At 49.8% G+C, this 20,098-nt stretch overlaps 1 protein-coding gene across 3 annotated transcripts in view; it reads right to left on the bottom strand.

The window, feature by feature from the left end:
• The window catches only part of RAP1GAP2 (RAP1 GTPase activating protein 2), a 221,458-nt gene that overhangs the window by 57,100 nt on the left and 144,260 nt on the right, over positions 1-20,098 (bottom strand). For 2 of the 3 annotated variants that reach the window (XM_074263903.1, XM_074263902.1), the window contains exon 4: positions 4,242-4,277. In XM_074263903.1, coding sequence (XP_074120004.1) covers positions 4,242-4,277 — 36 coding nt within the window. Of the gene's footprint in view, positions 1-4,241; positions 4,278-11,752; positions 11,901-20,098 lie in introns of those variants that run through there. The other variant, XM_074263904.1, reaches the window with a different exon arrangement.

Here is a 20,098-nt window from a genome sequence, read left to right as displayed (position 1 = left end):
CCTCCCCCAAAAGCCGCCCTCCCCTAAAAGCCACCCTCCCCTAAAAGCCATGCTCCCCTAAAAGCCACCCTCCCCTAAAAGCGGCCCGCCCCTAAAAGCCGCCCGCCCCTAAAAGCCATCCTCCCCTAAAAGCCGCCCGCCCCTAAAAGCCGCCCGCCCCTAAAAGCCATCCTCCCCTAAAAGTCATCCTCCCTTAAAAGCCATGCTCCCCTAAAAGCCGCCCTCCCCTAAAAGCCGCCCGCCCCTAAAAGCCATCCTCCCCTAAAAGCCATGCTCCCCTAAAAGTCATCCTCCCCTAAAAGCCATGCTCCCCTAAAAGCCATCCTCCCCTAAAAGCCGCCCTCCCCTAAAAGTCATCCTCCCCTAAAAGCCATCCTCCCCTAAAAGCCATCCTCCCCTAAAAGCCATCCTCCCCTAAAAGCCATCCTCCCCTAAAAGCCATCCTCCCCTAAAAGCCACCCTCCCCCAAAAGCCGCCCTCCCCTAAAAGTCATCCTCCCCTAAAAGCCATGCTCCCCTAAAAGCCATCCTCCCCTAAAAGCCGCCCTCCCCTAAAAGCCGCCCGCCCCTAAAAGCCATCCTCCCCTAAAAGCCATGCTCCCCTAAAAGTCATCCTCCCCTAAAAGCCATGCTCCCCTAAAAGCCATCCTCCCCTAAAAGCCGCCCTCCCCTAAAAGTCATCCTCCCCTAAAAGCCATCCTCCCCTAAAAGCCATCCTCCCCTAAAAGCCATCCTCCCCTAAAAGCCATCCTCCCCTAAAAGCCATCCTCCCCTAAAAGCCACCCTCCCCCAAAAGCCGCCCTCCCCTAAAAGTCATCCTCCCCTAAAAGCCATGCTCCCCTAAAAGCCATCCTCCCCTAAAAGCCGCCCTCCCCTAAAAAGCCGCCCGCCCCTAAAAGCCATCCTCCCCTAAAAGCCATGCTCCCCTAAAAGTCATCCTCCCCTAAAAGTCATCCTCCCCTAAAAGCCATGCTCCCCTAAAAGCCATCCTCCCCTAAAAGCCGCCCTCCCCTAAAAGCCGCCCGCCCCTAAAAGCCATCCTCCCCTAAAAGCCATGCTCCCCTAAAAGTCATCCTCCCCTAAAAGTCATCCTCCCCTAAAAGCCATCCTCCCCTAAAAGCCATCCTCCCCTAAAAGCCACCCTCCCCTAAAAGCCATCCTCCCCTAAAAGCCATCCTCCCCTAAAAGCCATCCTCTACTAAAAGTCACCCTCCCCTAAAAGCCATCCTCCCCTAAAAGCCATCCTTCCCTAAAAGCCATCCTCCCCTAAAAGTCATCCTCCCCTAAAAGCCATGCTCCCCTAAAAGTCATCCTCCCCTAAAAGCCGCCCTCCCCTAAAAGCCATCCTCCTTTAAAAGCCATCCTCCCCTAAAAGCTACCCTCTCCTGAAAGTCACCCTCCCCTAAAAGCCGCCCTCCCCTAAAAGCCATCCTCCCCTAAAAGCCATCCTCCCCTAAAAGCCGCCCTCCCATGTGTGTGTCTCATCCCAGGGGAATGTAAACTCCTTGAGGGCAGGGCTGGGCTGGCTGTTGTATCAGTGTCCTCAGCAGTGCACTGGCACATGGTCCTCCTTCCATAAATGCTCTTTTATCCAGGAGAGTGTTTGTTCAGTTGCCATCACAAAGAACAAACAAAACTTTAACCTTTAGGTTGTGGGTGTGGCACATTCCCAAATGGATGCTCACTCTTCTCCCTGCCAGTCTGGGCTGCTGGAAGCCCGGGAGGAAGCCATCTCTTCCCAGGCCCAATTAACTCCCGGTCCCTCTCTAATCCTCCCAGAATATCAACCTTCTCTCCTGTCTGGTAGTGGCTCACGAAAGTGCCTCCTGCCAGATTAAGGTCCTCGAGACTAAGGGGTGTCTCGTTTTTCTCTGTACCTCCTTCCCAACATCCTCCATGTCCAAGATGCTCAATGGATGGCTCTAGGGTGAGGGATAGTAACTCACTGCCCAGTAACACCGGATATCATTGAGTTTCCATTCATTGAGGTGGACAGGGGCTTTGCAGGTATGTGTGGATGAGAAGAGTAGCTAGAGGAGGGGAGGAAGGGTCATGGGATTATAGATTGAGAGTTAAAAGACCCTTGGAGGTCTTCTGGGTCAATCCCCTCATTTGACAGCTGAGGAAACTGAGGCACATAGAATAGTCACTTTACCAACAGAACAGGCAATCCAAAGGCCACCCCTTCCTCTGCCAACAGAAAGAGTGTTGAGGAGAGTCCTTCCTCCCTCGGGTGCTGCTTTAGCTCGGAAGGGGCCCTCCAGCCAGCACCAGACCCGCCGCCCCATGCAGGTAAACAAGGAGTTGGTCCTCCTCGAGTTGTGTTAATCATCATCCCTCAAACCTTCTGGGTAGGGCAAAGGCAGCGGTTTATCACCACTCCCCACGCCAGCACTAACCCGGCCCTTCCTCTCAGGGCCAATCTCCCTCCCGAAGCTCGTCCTGAGCCCCATCCAAGCCGACCCAATTCTCCAGAATAATAAGACCCAAGTGGAACCTAGCATTGAGATGATCTTTAACCTCATTTTCCTTCAGCATAAAAGGAGGACAATTCCTCCTGAAGTGTCTGCCTCAGAGCTCTTGTGGGCAACCGATGAAATAAATCTTTGCCAACTTTAGAGAGCTATAAAATGGACCGGATCGATCCTTTCCTTGTTGGAAGGAACTCCCTCTAATAATGCAAATCAGGCTCTGCAATGTCCCTTCTTGGAGCTCTGCCCAGGGTCTCATAGCCTGGATGCAGCAGAAATGGCACTGGAACCCAGGACTTTCTTCTCTGAGCCCAGGTCTCCATCTACTAGGCCAGGGGTCCTCAAACTTTTTAAATGGGGCCCAGTTCCCTGTCCCTCAGACTGCGGGAGGGCCGGACTATAGTAAAACAAAAGCTCACACTCTGTCTCCGCCCCTCGGCCCGTTTGCCATAACCCGGTGGGGGCATAAACGTCCTTAGCGTGCACATCTGGGCCATGAGCTGTAGTTTGAGAACCCCTGTACTAGGCTATACTGCCTCCCTTTACCATCACCATCATCATGCTATTATTATTTATTTTTATGGTTTTCTATATCATTCTCAAAAGATGTTCTTAAATATAAATAAAATAAAAGTCATGTTCCTAAATCTTATCGCCCCATGAGCTTTAACTCAAGAGCAGGGCCGTATCAAATGTGGATAGAGGGCTGGATCTGAAGTCAGGAAGTTCAAATTTGGCCTCTGACGCTCGTGTGATCCTGATCACTTAACCACCATCTGCCTTGGTTTCCTCATCTGTAAAATGGGGATAATAATAGCATTTGCCTCCCAGGGGTGTTGTGAAGATTGAATGAGAGAATAATTGTGAAGCACTTTGCATTGTGTCTGGCGCGTAGTAATCACTACCTTAGAGTTAGATGTTAGAGACTGTTAACAATGTTAGAGATTGTTATTTTTTTCTCTTGCTTCCAACCTAGAAATTAGACCTTGCTCCTAATCTAAGCTTTGCCAAGGCCCAAAGTCATCTCTTTAGAGCCAGGATACACAATGCCCAGACCGACTCCTCATTTTATTGTCGAGGGAAATAAGATCCAGGGCATCCGAGTGATTTCAGATGCTTACAAGACGTGTTTATATGCACGTAAAGGTTTTCAAAATAGTTTCATTTGATTCCCACAATTCTGTAAGATAGGGACCATTTTTCTACTGTACAGATGAGGAGACTGAGGCTGGAAGAAGTTGTTTTTTCTTTCCTGTGTTTTTTTTTTCTTTTGGTCAGATTTTCCTTGCACACCATAACATGGAAATATGTTTAAAAGGATTGCTCATATTTAATCTATATCAGATTACTTGCTGTTTTGAGGAGGGGGAGGTAAGAGAGGGAAGGAGAAAAATCTTGAACGTCAAGTCTTATAAAACTGAAAGTTGAAAACTATCATTACGTATATTTGGAAAAATAAAATACTATTAATTTTTTTAAGTGCTCAATCATGGGGCTAAAAGCATCACAAACCTAGTTCTTTTTGCCAGGTTCTATGACCCACCACTAGGGGACACTCTGGTGAGCTTCCCGATTTTGGTGGGTTCCATGTTATTGCTGTATCTGTCCAACTGTCAAAATTCTCTCTGCTCAGTGTCCCCGTCAATCAAGTGTTTATTAACCACTCACTAGATGCTTAAAACTGTGCTAGGTGATGGGAATACAAATACAAAGAAAGGCCATCTCTGTGCCCAAGGGGCTGACGTTCTAACCCCATGACGGAGACACTTACTTGCATTTTCTCCAGCATCTCGAAGAACTCGGCAGACTGTAAGACAAAAGAGGGGAGAGAGAGACAGAGAGGTCAGCGAGGCTGTCTAAGAAAACCTTTTCCCCTCCCGCCGGGAGCAAAGAGCGCAGAAGCTGGACTGAGATGGAATTAATTTGAAACATGAGAAAGGATAATTAGATTTTGTGTTTCCTGGGCTTGGAGACCAAAATATTCTTCCTGAAAAAAAAAAGACCAAACACTTGAGGATACTGGCTAGCGCTAAGCCAGAGCTGGGCAGGGGGAGGTCCCAGGGGGCCAGAGCTCTGGACAGCAAGCTCATCCTGGGCCAAGCCATGGGGGCAGATGGCTGCAGCAAGGCTCCAGGCTGTCTCAGGGAGCCTCGTCCATTAGTCCAACCTGCTGGGAGAAAGCTTGGGTTAGGACAGCTAGCGTGGGCAAAGGTTAAAACCCAGAGAGGGCTGGGGGCCGAGGGGGATGCCATACACCATTCGGGGCCGTCCAGATGGAAACCCCCAACTAACTTCTTCCCTCCTTGAAGGAGCGCCAGAGATTGTCCCAGACATCCCAGACGTGTTTCCTTTTCAGGAAAAGAGGGCAGGGAAGAGGAGGAAGAGGGATCTCTGGGGACGATCGAGCCAGAGGCCTTACCTCCCCTCCCCTCCAGATATTGATGAGTCCCCTCTCCTAAAAGATGGCCTAAGACATAGAGCTCTTCCTATAAATCAGAGGCTCAATCATTCAATCAATCAATAAGCATTACAGAAAGTTTTTTTTTTTTCCATAAGCATTTATTAAGCACCTATGATATGCAAGTGAAGAAGGGGCTTTGGCTCAAAGGATGGGCCAAGCCATTGATTAAGCTCTTTCAATAATCAGAGGCTCAATCACTCAATTAACCAATAGAATTTTATTAATTTTTACACAGAGTGGCGCTTTTTAATAAGCATTTATTAAGCACCATTATGTGTAAGGGGAAGAAGGTACTTTGGTCAAACAAATGGGCCAAACTATTGATTAAACTCTTCCAATGACCAGAGGCCCAATCATTCATAATCAACAAGCGCTCATTAAATACCTACTATGTGCAAGACACTGAGCCCAGTGCTGAGGATACAGAGACAAAAGCAACACCCTCTGGAACGTCCCACTGTCAGATGTGGCTAGATGAATGATTTCTGGAGGATGGAAAGGGAAGGAAGCAGACCTTTGACCTCTGAATCAAAGGGCCTGGGTTTGATTCTTGCGTCTGACACCGCTTGGGGGCCCAGCTTCCCGGAAAGGACGGGGGCGGACCGAGGGACCCCTAAGGCCTTTCACAGCCCCGGAGCTTTGAGCGGTCGGGGGCACGGTGGGCAGGGTGAGCCCCCTGACAGGCCGTGGGGGTCAGCCCAGATGGACACAGCACTGCTGGAGGCCGTTCCAGCCCAGCCCTTCCCGTGTCCAAGCGCTCGTTCCCTCCTTTATGGCAGGCTGCCTCTCAGAATCCACAAAGGCCACGGTCTGGCAGCAGATGGCCGCGTCCCCGGTGCCAAAGTTAACAAGGCAGCCCCCGGGCCCACGGCCACTTCTCCGTGACTCAGTTGGCTTTCCACGCAGGCAGTTACTGTTTTCCCTTAGGAACGAGCCTCATTTTCCATTCAGAAGCACAGTGAATAAGGGGGACGGCTCAGGGTGGGACCCCACCAAATCCCAAGGCCTCCCCCCCAGGAGATCCCCTGGGGTCAGCGGGGCCCCACAGGCAGCCCCCAGTGGGGAGTCTCAGAGGTGAGGGGTGAGGAGGGGGCGCCCACTGCCCACCTCTGGCGGCCGGGAAAGCCCGGACGCCGGACTGGTTTTCCAAACAGGAACCTAACCCAGCAACCCTCTCGCGGAGCTTATTATTAGCAACAGTTGCTGCCGCCCGGGAGGGACCCACTGCCAGTTCTCCTCCCTGCAACCACCACTTTAACAACCTGACAAGTCAACCATGAAATAATGGCGCAGAACTCAAGCCTGACACACAAAATCACCGCCTGGGAACCCGCGCTCCTGCTTAGTGCCCTCCCCAGCCTTGAGCATCCAGGCCTGCCCTTCCCACTGGCAGAGCCAGCCTGGGGGGAGGGCCCGGACCCTGGGAGTGACCCTGGAGCCGCCATGGAGCTCCCAGACCAGAGGGAGCTTCCAGAGTGATGGAGGTGCGGGAGGACAGTCATTTTTCAGTTGTGGCCGTGATGCCAGAACGGTTTGCCTTTTTCTTCTCTGGCTCAGCTTACAGATGTGGAGACCGAGGCAGAGTTATGTGACTTGTCCGAGGCCGCCCAGTCTGAGGCCGTGAAACATGGACCTGACTTAAGCCCAGTGCTCTCTAAGCCATAAACACGGATCCCTGTGGGATGCATCTTGACTTAGTTTCCAAATGGAACATTACCTGTGTTTTGTTGTTCATTTTCCAGTCATGCCTGCCTCTTTGTGACCCATTTTGGGGTTTTCTTGGCAAAGATACTGGAATGGTTTGTCATTTCCTTCTCCAGCTCATTTTGCAGATGGGGAAACTGAGGCAACTGGGGAAGTGACTCGCCCAGGGTCACACACAGTAAGTGTCTGAGGACGCCGGCTTATTCCTCGCGGCACATCTCGCTGCCCCCATTACCTTCAGGGACCGAAAGGACCCGACAACAAAAATCCAAAGCTCCAAAGAGGAAGCAGGGTTTCAGGAGATGTTAAATGACGGCATAATCACGCCTCAGAGCTCCAGGCACCCGGTTACCTCACTGAAGCCCCACAACGCTCCTGCCACCCGGGGCTTAGTTTTTCCGTTTGATAGCTGCTCAAGGAGATTACATTCTATAGGAAGGCAACCTACAAATATTGAAGTCACTGCAGAATAAATCTATCCAGAGTAAATACAAAAGGCAAACACAAGCCGTTCAAGGGCCAGAAGACCCCATAGGGACAGAGGTGATGGCGGATACGAGCCACGCCACCCCTAGACAAAGTCCTTGGCCCAGCTTTCTCATCATAAAGTGGGTTTAAAAGTATCTGTATCCTTGCAGATGAGAAGTGAATCATCGTTAACATCTCTCGATGAACACAAATCACTCCATTAATCCTGATGAGCCATTTTCTTACTAAGTGAATAGTTCAGTGGGAACCATTCTCCGGGACAGAGAAACAATCCCAGGTGGGAGACCATCACTGGAGTTCCACAGCCCATGCTTCTTGCACCAAAGCCACCTGGGAAAAGTCGGGGACTTGTCTCTGGAGCCCCTTCCCCAGCATCCATCCTGCTCCAGGCCCTCCCTCCAATCCTGGCCTCTCCTGGTGGCTCCTCCAACCCACCCAACCCAACGAGTCAGAAAGCCCGTCCTGAGAGCGCAATCCCAGCCTTCGGAGAGTTTACACTCCATGGCAGAGGTGGTAAGACAACAGACAGAGGTTTAATAATCAACAACTGCTTGCAGAACATCGAACTAACAAAAATCGGGCCCTGCCCTCAGTCTAGCGGGGCCCATCCCCTTTAAGGTTCATACTCATTACTTCTTCCCTCCCCACACCTTCCTTATTGCTGGTGTTTTCTCTCCCTAAATCACATTGCATTTACTTTATTATGTGCATAGTTGTCAGGCTGCTTATTTTACCAGGCATATAGTAGGTGCTTAATAAGTGTTTATCAATTGTTCCTATCTTCTTTACCCACTCTGGTTCGTGCTAACACAGCTCTCACCACTGCCAGATCTATTTTCTAAAGCATTCCTGTTATCCAGTCACTTGCCTGCTCAAGAACCCACAATGGCTGGGGATTCCCCTCGGGATTGAGCCATTCATTTTTAAGTTAATGCCATCCATTAAAAAATCAAACTAAATGAAGCAGCTCCATATTCCTGACAGAATCGATCAATCAAATATTTACTGAGCACGTCCTCGGTGCTTGGCAGAAGACCCAGTGGTGATGATAAACTTGACCTCTGCAGAGAAAAGCAAGGAGACCTGCGGCCTGGACTGGAGGAGCGCCGGCTGTGGGCAACGGCGGGACCTTAAGACAGAGTCCCAAACGCTCCCCAGCTGGGAGACCACGGCCTGGTTAATGAGCCCCTCTGGGCCTCTGCAGGGAAAAAGGAAAACTTCTACTGCACCTCCCGGGCTGCAGGGAGCAAAGCGATTTTTACGGAGCAAGAGCAGCATAAACTATGATTCCTCCTTCTCTCTCATTTTTAAAATGAAATCCCTGATTTTGAGCCTACCTTCTCCAGGAAGTCTTGGCTGATTGATTGCCAAGGACAATAATTACCTTTCTCTTTAGACTTCCCAGAGTTCCTTGTTTGACAGATTTCTTAATGAATGTGCTTATCAAAATAAGTAAATACTAACGCTAACCTCTCTCTGTCTCTGTCTCTCTGTCTGCCTCTCTCTCTCTCTGTCTCTCTCTCTGTCTCTGCCTCTCTCTCTCTCTCTCTCTCTCTCTCTCTCTCTCTCTCTCTGTCTCTCTGTCTCTGTCTCTCTCTCTCTCTCTATATATATATATTTATATATATATATTTTATATATATATATATATTTATATATATATAAATATAGAGATAGATAGATATATATGTATATACACATAGCTATATACACATATACAGATATAAATAGGTCTCACTAGTCCCCCACTGGGGTGACCAGGTGGTGCAGTAGATAAAGCACCTACTTGGGAATCAGGAAAACTCATCTTTCTAAGATCAAATCCAGCCTCAGACATTTACTAGTTGTGGGACCCTGCTCAAATCCCTTAATCCTGTTTGCCTCAGTTTCCCCATCTGTAAAAGGAGCCGGAGAAGGAAATGGCAAATGCTCCAGGATCTCTACCAAGAAAACCCCAGTGGGGTCAGGAAGAGTCAGACATGACTGATATGACCTCAGAACAACAACAATCCCCTATTAGAAGGGAATTTCTCCTGGGGCAGGAGCAGGGTTTTGTCTTTCTTTGTATTTCCAGAAATTAGCACATTTTCTGGCACAGTGTCAGAGCGCTGAGTTTGGAATTAGGAAGACGTGAGTTCAAATCCCATCTCTGACATTTGCTGACTATGTGACACGGGGTAAGTCACACAAACTGTCTCAGTTTCCCCATCTCTTAAATGGGAATACAAAAGTATATACCTCTCAGGGTTGTTGTGAGAATAAAATAATGTTTATAAAGCACTTGGCAAACTTTAGGTACTGTTGTAATTATTATTATTATTTTTTATTTTCATCCTAGTTTTGGGAAGAAAATGATGGGCTCAGTTTGGATCAAATTGATTAATAGAATCAAAGAACATTACAACTGAAAAGGAACTGAAAGCCTGTCTGGTCTGCCTCTTATTTTATGCATAAAGACCCTAGCATTAGGAAGGGGATGGAGGAGGAGGCTGTTGAGCTTCACAGAGGCATGAAGTTAACAGTCAGTGTCCAAGGTCGGGTTGGGTCACCACGCCATGACGGCAGCGTGCTGGGCGCTGAAGACCCCTTGGTGTTGGCAATCTGCCGTCCCCAGCCCCCCCAGAGCGGCAGGTTTGGGGCTCCCGCCTCAGAAACCGTCAGCCCCAGTTAGGGGTCCATCCCTGGGGTAGTTCAATGGGTCCCTTCAAGGGGAAGCCCTCCTCTGCACGGCGGCCCAAGGGGACTACAAACATGAACATGAAAGCTCCTGCCCTTTTGGACCTCGTAAAGTAGGGTGATAAAGCTCGGATACAAATTACTATAATAAAAAGAGGGGGGAGGTGAAAGTGGCTGTGGGCACTCAGAGGAGGCAGAGATCGGTGGGCCGAAGAGCAATCACGAAGGGCCTCCTGGAGGTGACGGATAAGACTCTGACAGGGAGAGAGGGAAGGAAGGCGTTCCAGGTGGAGGGAACGGTGTGAACAAAGGCTTGGAGAGCAAAGGGGAAGAAATGTCCAAACCTGCCATGGTCTACTTGGGACCACCATCCTATTCCTCTAAACATCCACCCATTTTGCAGGAGGGGAAAAGGGACACAGAGTAATATACAACCCAACACTTATTAAGCGCCTACTGTATTGCAAGGGTCTAGCATAAATGAAATAGTCTCTTGCGTGCTGCTGGGCTGACCAGACGTTAAGTGAACGCAGAATAATTTCAGGGAGGGGAAAGCCGGAAACCGGGAGCGTTTAAGAGGGATTGCCTGAGCCCACCGGAGACGTCAGGATGAGGGGCCTGCATGTGTCTGGCACCGCAGAAGGACTTGGAGGGGGCAGGCTCCTGGCTAGGTGACGTCCGTCCAGCAGGGGTGTGGAGAGCCTGAGACTCAGGCCTGCCCAAGGGAGCTCCCTCCGCTGTCCAGGGGGCAGCTCCCCTAGCAGGGAGGACTAGCAGATGGGAGCTCCGGCTCCGGCCTTGGAAGCGGAGCCTCGATGATTACCGAGGGCGGCGGGGAGAGGGCGGGCCGGGCCGGGAGCTCCGGGCTCAGGCACTGAGCTGTAGGGACCTGGGCCCGCCACTTATCCCTGACTGCCTCCTAAAAAACAAACGTTACTGATGGACTGCCGCGCTGCCCCACGACCCTGACAGTGGCTGACTCTCTGTCTCACTTTAACGTTTCCCGCATTCACGTTAGCCCACTGGGCCCCCCAGGGCCGAGGAGGACAAGCTAAAACTGTTTTTCTCCCCATTTTACAGACGCCGCGGCGTAGCTGGCAACAGTCACAGGGCGATGTGAGGCTCTAGGCGCTAACCAGTACCCCGCTCTGCCTTCCCAGCCGCGCTAAGCCCCCCGCTCACTCCGCCAGCAAGTCTGTGGTCCCCGGCTGGGACCCAGGCTCCCTTTGAGGTCATCCCTCCCTGGGCCATCCCGAGGCGGCCTTCGGAGGAGGGGGCGGATGGGCTCACAAGGGGCCCCGGCCTTCTCTGCCTCCCCCAGCGGCCACGCTGCCCCCGAGCCGGCAGGACCTCGGCCAGCCTTGGGGCCGGGGCCGGGATGGAGGACCTGTGGGCCGCAGTCTGACGGTCTGGGTTCGGATCCTGCCCCTTCCCACCCTGTGAGTGGGGGAGGGGCACCTCCACTGGTGAGGAGCCTCTGAGACCCCCGACGGCCCGGCTCCCACTGAGAGGGAGAAAAAAGGAGGCACAGAGAGACCAAGCAGCCGGGGGCAGGGCGGGGGCTCGGCCCCTGCTCCAGGAGCCCCAGCCCCGCACCCTGGGGGCCCCGAGGCAACAGCTGGTGTCTTTGGGGGAGCTGCAGGGTGGGGGAGGGGGCCCTTCCAAGGCTGGCCCCCACCCCGGCTCCTTCCACCTGCTCGCCTCCCCCACTCCTCCAGATGCCGGCCCTCCCCCTTCTCCTACACAAGTGCACACTAGACGTGCTAACACACACACACACTCACAGTCACGCCCCCGGCTCCTCCCCCCTCCAGGCTGACATGCCAGCACAACACTGCGTGGAGGCAAACAGCTGCCCGGGCACGGCCGCCTGCCAAGCGCCGGCCCGCGAGCCCGGGCCCTTCCCCCGGGGCCCTCGTGGGCATCCCGTCCCTGCCGGGCAGGGGGCTCACCAGAAAGCTCCTTAGGAAGTCCATCATCTTCCCTGGTCCCCGCGCCGGGCGGCCGGGAGCCTCTCCTGCCGTCCGAGCCAGAGCAGCCCGGGCTCGTGTCTAAAACGACTTCCTCAAAATCAAACAAGGAAATGCTGGGTTTGGGTATCTGCCCGGGCTGTCCTTCCACACTGACTCGCCCTGACCCTTGACCCCGCTGGGCTGGGAGCTGGGGGCAGGGCTGCCAGATGAATGGGGGGGGGGTGTCCATCCACAGCAGGTTATGCAGGAAACTCACGGTAGAAATGAGAGAGAAAGGCAAAGTCTATGAACAAGACTGGACAAGACGGAGACTTTTTCCCTTCCCCGGTCATTCTTTCCCTGCCATTCGTGGCTTGGAAGCCCCCAGAATGCTTCTGGCCGGAGACCCAGCTTGCCGGACCGGGCCGGACCGGATGGCAGAGACACTGACCAGAAGAAGCCTCCGCCGGGCTCGTGGATGGGCTTCAGTGTTAACTCCTCCTCTCCAGATCTTCGGGGAGCCCGCGCCCTGTCCCACTGCATCATGGAGCCGGGCTGATCAGAGGCCGGGCGGCTGTGAAACGGGCTCCTTCCTGTCCTCGTCCAGGAGGAGGGACAGGCCGGAGTGCTGCAGGCTGTCTTGGGGGGGACGCTTTGCCGACCTGCTCCCCCCTTGGTGGCCCCCAATTCCAATAGCTTTGTGAAGGAGGGAGCCCAGACGGCTGGCTGGGGATCACAGTCTTTTCACCTTCTGTGGTTTGCTTGCTTTTTTCTTTCTCATTTCCCCCTTTTTTAATCTGATTTTTCTTGTGCAGCACGATAAATGTGGAAATGTGGACAGAAGAACGGCCCAGGTTTAACCTAGATTGGATTACCTGCGCTTTCCAAGGGTGAATGTTGAAAATTATCCTTGCACAGCTTTGGAAATAGAAAGCTCTTATTAAAATAAACAAGTAAAAAGGATGGCTCTGTAGGGGAGCGAGAGGGAAGGATACATCGGGACACAAAGTATCCATGAAAGGTTGTTTTTAAACAAAGGTCAAAGTTGGACTGATTTAGTGCTGAAGCTCCGGCCGAGTTGGGGTGGGCCGGACCTTGGGCTCCGGGGCATTTCTCTGTCCCTCAGTTTCCTCCACTTCAGATATGAGCAGCCTCCCTCCGGGCCCAGCCACTTCCAGGTGCAGAGGTGAGCCGGGAAGGAGCTTTGGGCAGAAGCAGGAGTCATCCGGGAAGACGGGGAATCATCTGAACAGTCCAAGAGGTTTCTGCATCTCCTTGGAGACCCACGTGGCCGCGGCAGATGAAAGCACAATTTAAAAATAAATGGACTGGGAGTACAGCTGGGGCCCCAAAGCCCCAGAGTGTGAGCCTGGACGGGCGCAGTGACGCTGATGACGGGAACAGCGAGGTGAATAAAAAGGAGCCGGTCCCCTGGGATGGCGGCTCACGGCCCCGGATTTGCCCGGCTTAGAAAACGAAGGGCTTTTTTTTTTTTTTTTTTTTGAGTACAGAAGGGTCTGCCTGCCCAACCCCCCTCCTGGACAGATGAAGAAACTGAGGCTCAAGCTCAGAGATTTGGGAAGGACCTCAGGGGCTATGTGTGGTCAACCGGAAACTGAGTCTGAGAGAAACTGCCTCAGAGGCAGGGACGCTGGATGGGGGGGGGGGGGAAGAAGGGGGAGCTGAGATTCAAATGCAGATCTCCTTGTCAGTAATACCCTGCCCCCCCTCCCCCTCCCCCACCAGAGCCAGCCTCCCACCAGATGTGCAGCACATTTCCCTTCATCCCCTCCCCAGGCAGCTTTCTCTCGCGGGATTTATTTAAGCTCTGGAAGCTCTTGGTTGATGTCACAGCTGAGAACAGACCAAGAAATCTCTTGGGGAGTTTGGCAGGTGGGGGAGAACACCCAAACAAGGCGCCCTGACGGGCAAGGCGCAAGGAATGCTCCCTGAAGCTGGGGAAGGGCTGCTGTGTGACTGGACAGGCCACTTCCACTGATTTCCTAAGGCCCCTCTCAGAGAATGCTCTCCAGGGTTCTGTGCTAAAGGCCAGCAGGACGGGACAAATATGGAAACCTGTTTAAAAGAACTGCACGCATTTAACTTGAATCAGATTGCTTGCTGTCTTGGGAAGGGGGAAATAAGAGCAGGGGGGAAAGTGAGTGCTGAGTGAGGTGAGTGGGGCCAGTTCCAGCGGTCTTGAGCTGGAGAGAGCCATCTGCCCCCAGACAGAGGGCTGTGGGACTGAGCGTGGACCACAACGTAGCACTTTCACTTTTTTCTTATTTCTTGCATTTTCTTTTCTTTCTCATTTTTTCCCTTTTTGATCCGATTCTTCTTGTGCGGCATGAAAACTGTGGAAATATGGTTAGAGGAATTGCACATGTTTAGCATTTATTGGATTACTTCTCCTCTAAGGGAGGGGAAGTGAGGGAGAAAAAAACTGGATCACAAGCTTTTGTAAGGGTGAATGGTGAAAAGTATTTATGCACATATTTTGAAAATAAAATGTTTTAATAAAAAAAGAATGGTGAAAACTATTTTTACATGTATTTGGAAAAATAAATAAAATAAAGCCAGCAGAAATGGGCCTTGGGGGCTACAACACACTATAAGTCATGGTCCCTGGCCTACAGTCCACTAACTCCACCATCTGGCCCCTTTTACAATTAAAATCAGGATATTTGCTCTTTCATTGGCCCTATGGCCCTTCTCTCATTGCAGCCATTTTCCAAAGATCATCCAGGATCACCCACAGGAGCCGGCTGGGCCTGGTGCCTTGGGCTCAGCCAGTGTCTCCCAAGCTGCCTCCGACCAGCTCCCTAGCCCTGCGATCTCTCCTTCAGGTCAAGCCTTTTCCAGGTAAATCCAACTCTTTTTTAATTATAACTTTTCATTTTCAAAATATTTACTTGTATAATTTTCAACATTTATCCCTATAAAACCCAGTGTTCCAATTTTTTCCCTCCCTTCTCCCTACCCTCTTGCCCCTCTTGGCAAGTAATCCAATATATGTTAAATATGTGCAATTCTTCTATACATATTTCCACAATGACCATGCTGCACAAGAAAAATCAGATCAAAAAGGGGAAAAAGAAAAAGAAAACAAAATGCAGGCAAACAACAAAAAAAAAGAGTGAGAATGCTATGCTGTGATCCACACTCAGTTCCCACAGTTCTCTCTGGGTGTAAATGGCTCTCATCATTACTGGACAATGGAACGGCTTTGAATCATCTCATCGTTGAAGAGAGTCATGGCCATCAGAACTGATCACTGTATAATCTTACTGGCGTATACAACAATCTCCCGGTCCTGCTCATTTCCCTCAGCATCAGTTCCTGTCAGTCTCTCCAGGCCTCTCTGAAATCATCCTGCTGGTCATTTCTTACAGAACAATAACATTCCCTGACATTCATATCCCATAACTTTTTCAGCCATTCTCCAATAATGGACATCCCCTCAGCTTCCATTTTCTTGCCACCATAAAAAGGGCCGCCACAAACATTTCTGCACATGGCAGCTTCAGAGCCATTCCAACGTGGGACCACAGAGAGAACTCTCCATATGTGGCCGGGGGATCTGGATTCTAATTGTCTTAGGTTACCTGAGTAACCTAAAGCAAAGAACTCTTGGAGACTCAGTTTCCTCATCTGTAAACCAAGAGAACTGGGCTTGCTGACCTCCAAGTCCAGCTCCCAATCAAGGTGCCATTCTGTAACTGTGTTCTTTGCCCCCAAGCTGGAATATTAAGGGGCCAAAGGGAGGGAGGAGGAAACAAGAGGTAGAGAGCAGCCCTCAGTGACTAGGGAAAGACGTGGGTGGGGAGGGAAGGACCAGGCAGCTCCCCCATCAATCAAACCAGCCTCTGAGCCTTCGGCACAATGCCATTCTTCACTGTCAGAAGCCCTGCTATTAAGAATTACTAGGATCATCATTTAATTATGAGAACAGCTTGAAAAAAAGGGGGGCCCCCAATCCTAAATGATGAGCGTTCCTTTGTCTGCAGTTATCTTCCTGCATGGCTGTGTCTCTGCAGCCGATCCTAGGCCGGGGCTTTGGGATACATCAGAGGGTTTGGGTTAAGCTGTGAGCCCAGCTCCTGGATGCAGGAGGGGATCCCCCTTTCCTTCCCCCTGATCCCCAAGTCTGCAAGCTACATTTTGTGGTGCCCACAGACACCACATGGTGTGAGGAGGAAAGGATGGGGAACCAGGCTGAATTCAGATCCTGACTGTCACTTGCTGCTTTCATGACTTCAGTCAGTGACCTAATTTCTCTGGAGATCTGCTTCCTCATTTTGGCTTAAGAAGGATTTGGGGGCCTATGTGTAGAAACCCATCGCTAGATGTGGAAACATGTCCTGATGGAGAAACTGAGGCAATAGAAGGCAGAGAACAGAAAGCCTGGAGTCACAAAAGCCTCGCTCCAGACCTTATCCCAGGTGCTTAGTGACTGTGTGACTGGAAAAGTCACTTAATTTTCTTTCAGGCAGTTTCCTTCTCACTTAAGTATGAAGAACCACCCTGATAGTACCGAACTCAGGGTTAGTCTAAGGATCAAATGAAACTGGCCGAAGTGAACCTCCTGGCAATCTTATCTTAAAGTACCAGAAAATTTTAGTCATTATTGTTAGCGGTAATCATGTTATTATTGGAAACCTATGCCCTGGTACAGAAAGCCCAGGGCTTGTGTCATCTCCAGTAGGAGAAGGGTGCACAGAGACCACAGGGGCTCTTGGCCTTGATGGGGGTCCCAGCTCAGCCCCACACTGTTCCTCTTCTGGCTGCCTTGGTCCCAGAGAACCTGAGCTCCCTGACTACAGGCAAGAGCTTCCTAGTTCTGTTGGGTGCTCACTTGGAGTTGGGGTGTGCGCTCGCGTGTGTGTTTTGTCGGGACACATCCGAGTTGGTCTGGGTTACTCACCCCCCCTTCCCAACCACTGTGGTCTTTGTTTTTCAGAGGAGGTGCCCTAGTAAATGATCTCACCTCCCTGATTACTCATTCCTCCACCACTGCTGGGACAGTCTCCTCATTCCCGTCCAGTTCTCAGAAAAAATGAGCTCCCAGCTCTTTCGGAATGGCAGGACAACAGCAGCAGCCCAACTGGGATCTGGGTTGGGAATCTTGAGCAGCTGCGGTGGTTGGAATCCAGGCAAAGGGCAGAACGGGGGGGGGGGGGAGTTTGAGCTAGAGAAGGGCAGCAGAGCACAGGTCACTGCCAGGAGTCTGGCTGCTCTGTGCCAATCAGGCCTTCCAGACCCTCCCCCAATCCATTCTCTCCCTGTCAGTGGACAGGCAAATTCCAAGGATCATGTACTGCCTCTCCAAGTCCCAGCTGGTCTTGCTCCCCAGCCCTTTGGGCCCAGTCCCCTCTTCTCTGTCTCCATCCTCTCTCATCATACTCTCATCCATTTCTATGGCTTCAATTATCACCCCTATGCAGATGGCTCCCAAGTGTGTAGCTGTCTGTCTGTCTTTCCATTATCTATCCATCCATCTACTTATTCATCTATTCATCTATCTATCCATGTACTTACTCCTCTATCCACCTACTTACCCAGTTATACATACATTTACCTTATCTACCTTCTATTTGTCCACCTAACCATCCACTCACTTATCTTCCTTCCTTCCTTCCTTCCTTCCTTCCTTCCTTCCTTCCTTCCTTCCTTCCTTCCTTCCTTCCTTCCTTCCTTCCTTCCTTCTTTCCTTCTTTCTTCCCTCCCTCCCTCTTTCTCTCTCTTCCTTCCTTCCTTCCTTCCTTCCTTCCTTCCTTCCTTCCTTCCTTCCTTCCTTCCTTCCTTCCTTCCTTCCTTCCTTCCTTCTTTCCTTCTTTCTTCCCTCCCTCCCTCTTTCTCTCTCTTCCTTCCTTCCTTCCTTCCTTCCTTCCTTCCTTCCTTCCTTCCTTCCTTCCTTCCTTCCTTCCTTCCTTCCTTCCTTCCTTCCTTCCTCCCTCCAGCCATGGTCACCGTCCTGGGCTTCTGACACCTGCTAAACTTCTCCATTTGGATGTCCTACTTACATTTCCACATCTGAATTAACTCATTTTTCCAACAAAAAGCTTCTTGAAGGCAGATATGATTTTCATTTTTTCCTTTTTTTTTTTTTGCTGGCATCTGGCACTAACTGGGCATTTTATATTCATTGATTGAATTTGCCTCAAACCTGACTCTTCTCTCAACTTCCTAGCTCACAAAATCACCCAATTAGAAGAGAATTGAGTCCAGTTTCCTCTTTCCCACTGATGGTCCCAGCATTTTCCCAGTCAAAAGTTCCCAATTATCTATGATTCTTCCCTCTCCCTCACTGCCCCCGAGGCAATCAGCTGCCAAACCATAGAATTATAGGCTTGAAGCTGAAAGGAAGCTTAGAAGTCATCGAGACCATTGGCATCAAGCTGAAATAGAAACAGATCCCTGAAGGCTGCATATTGACTTAGAAAACCCTAAATTAACATTATTTGCATTCCGGTGTGTTATTTATTAATTTTGTTAAATATTTCCTGATTACATTTTAATCTGGCTCCAGCCACATAGCTGCATAATTGATGCATCTGATTTACATCCATCTCATGTAGGATGATGACACATCCTGGATTCACAAATGAGAAACTTGAGATCCAGAGAAATGGCTTACCCAAGATCATACAGGTTATGGTGACAGAGCTGGGATCCAACACTACGTCCATCGTACCATGCTAGCAAATCTCTCTTGTAAATGTCGGTTACTTCTATTCCTTTCTTTCTACAGCTTTGGCTTCGTTTAGGTTTTCATGTGCACAAGTGTGCTACTCAAAATAGTCATTAAGTCTCTTCCCTTCCCATCGCTCCCGTGTCTGGACTACTTCACATAGGTACCATTTGCTTTTTGACATTAGCATTCCCTTATTAGGTGGAAAAAGTGGCTCCAAAACTGTGATCATTCTCTTCATTCTTTAAGAGTTTATTATCCATTCTAAAGGTTATCCAGGTTTATCCATTCTATAGGTTATTCAGGTTCTCTTCCCCATATTCCCTGCCTCTGTTCCATTCGGTACAACAAATATTGATTTAGTGCCTACTAAGTATATAGAATTGAGATTAAGAATTGGGGAGAGATACAAACTTTTGATATGACATGGAACTTACAGTCTATCAGGAGAGAAGACACTAATAACAATAATGCAAACTAACACATGGTAAGAGAGATGTAGATAAGTGGTTCCAGGAGGTCTAGAGATGGGAAGGTCATGATGGACTATAAAACATGGAGGAGTAAAGAAAGGGAGAATTTCAAGTATACGAAGGATGTGAACAAAGGGACAGAGGTCAAAAGGGATATAATGCTGTGTTTGAATCCAAGTGCTGTCCCCTGACCTGGGTGGTCTTGGGCAAGACACTTGAAAGTTAACTCATTTGTACAATTTGAAGGTAAAACTAGAAAAACTCCAAGATCCTTTCTAGCAACAAGACATGGCAATGTCAGGTGGTAGGGCCTAGTGAAGTCCCACACTAGGAACTTGAAACCTTAGGACTCGAATGGTGGACATACTAAGAATTTTAAACTTAGCAGGCAAGGGGGAGAGGGTCAAGCAACTGAATGATGGAAGTGTCTCTATGCACGAGGAAGATAAATCTGGAAGAAAGGTGGTTTAGAGGGAGAAAGAAAATAAAGGTCTGGAAATCTGCTGAGAAGCTACTGCAATAATCTGGGAGAGTGATAATGAAGGTGATGGTGGGAAGAGAGAAAAGTAGATAAAGGTAGTTTAGTGATAGACTCCTGGGGCTGGAGTCAGGAAGCTCTGAGTTCAAATCAAGGGTCGGACACTTCCTAGTGGGATGATCCTGGGTAAGTCACTTCACCCTGTTTGTCTCCGTTTCCCCATCTATAAAATGAGCTGGAGAAGGAAGCAGCAAACTATTCTAGTATCTTTATCAAGAGGACCTAAATGCGGTAAAAAAAAGAGCTAGACATGACCAAAAATGACTGACCAACAACAGAAAAATGCAAGTGACATTTCAGAGATAGAACCCAGAGGATTTGGTGAGTGAATTGAAGTGAGAATAAGGGAAGATTCTTTAAAGCATTTTGTAATTGTGTTTACCTAAGCTGGTTTGCCTTGGCAGATTGATTCCAATATTTAGGCATTTTGTACTTGACTTTTTTCATGATTTCCATATGGATTTTATTATTGCTAAAAAGAAACACTATTGAGTTTGGTGTATATTTTGTGTCCTGTTATCTGAAGTCTCTATTTTTTTGCTGATTTTCTAAGTCAACAGCAATGTTGTCAGCAAATCCAAGTAGTTTAATTCCTCTTTGCTTGTGCTTTTCCCTTTTAATTTCTTTCTCTTGTCTTAGTAACA

Source organism: Sminthopsis crassicaudata, chromosome 4 (genome assembly GCF_048593235.1).
Source record: "Sminthopsis crassicaudata isolate SCR6 chromosome 4, ASM4859323v1, whole genome shotgun sequence".
Classification (NCBI taxonomy): Eukaryota; Metazoa; Chordata; class Mammalia; order Dasyuromorphia; family Dasyuridae; genus Sminthopsis; species Sminthopsis crassicaudata.
The sequence above is the reverse complement of the archived record's forward strand: the minus strand, read 5'-3'. Positions and strand labels throughout refer to the sequence as shown.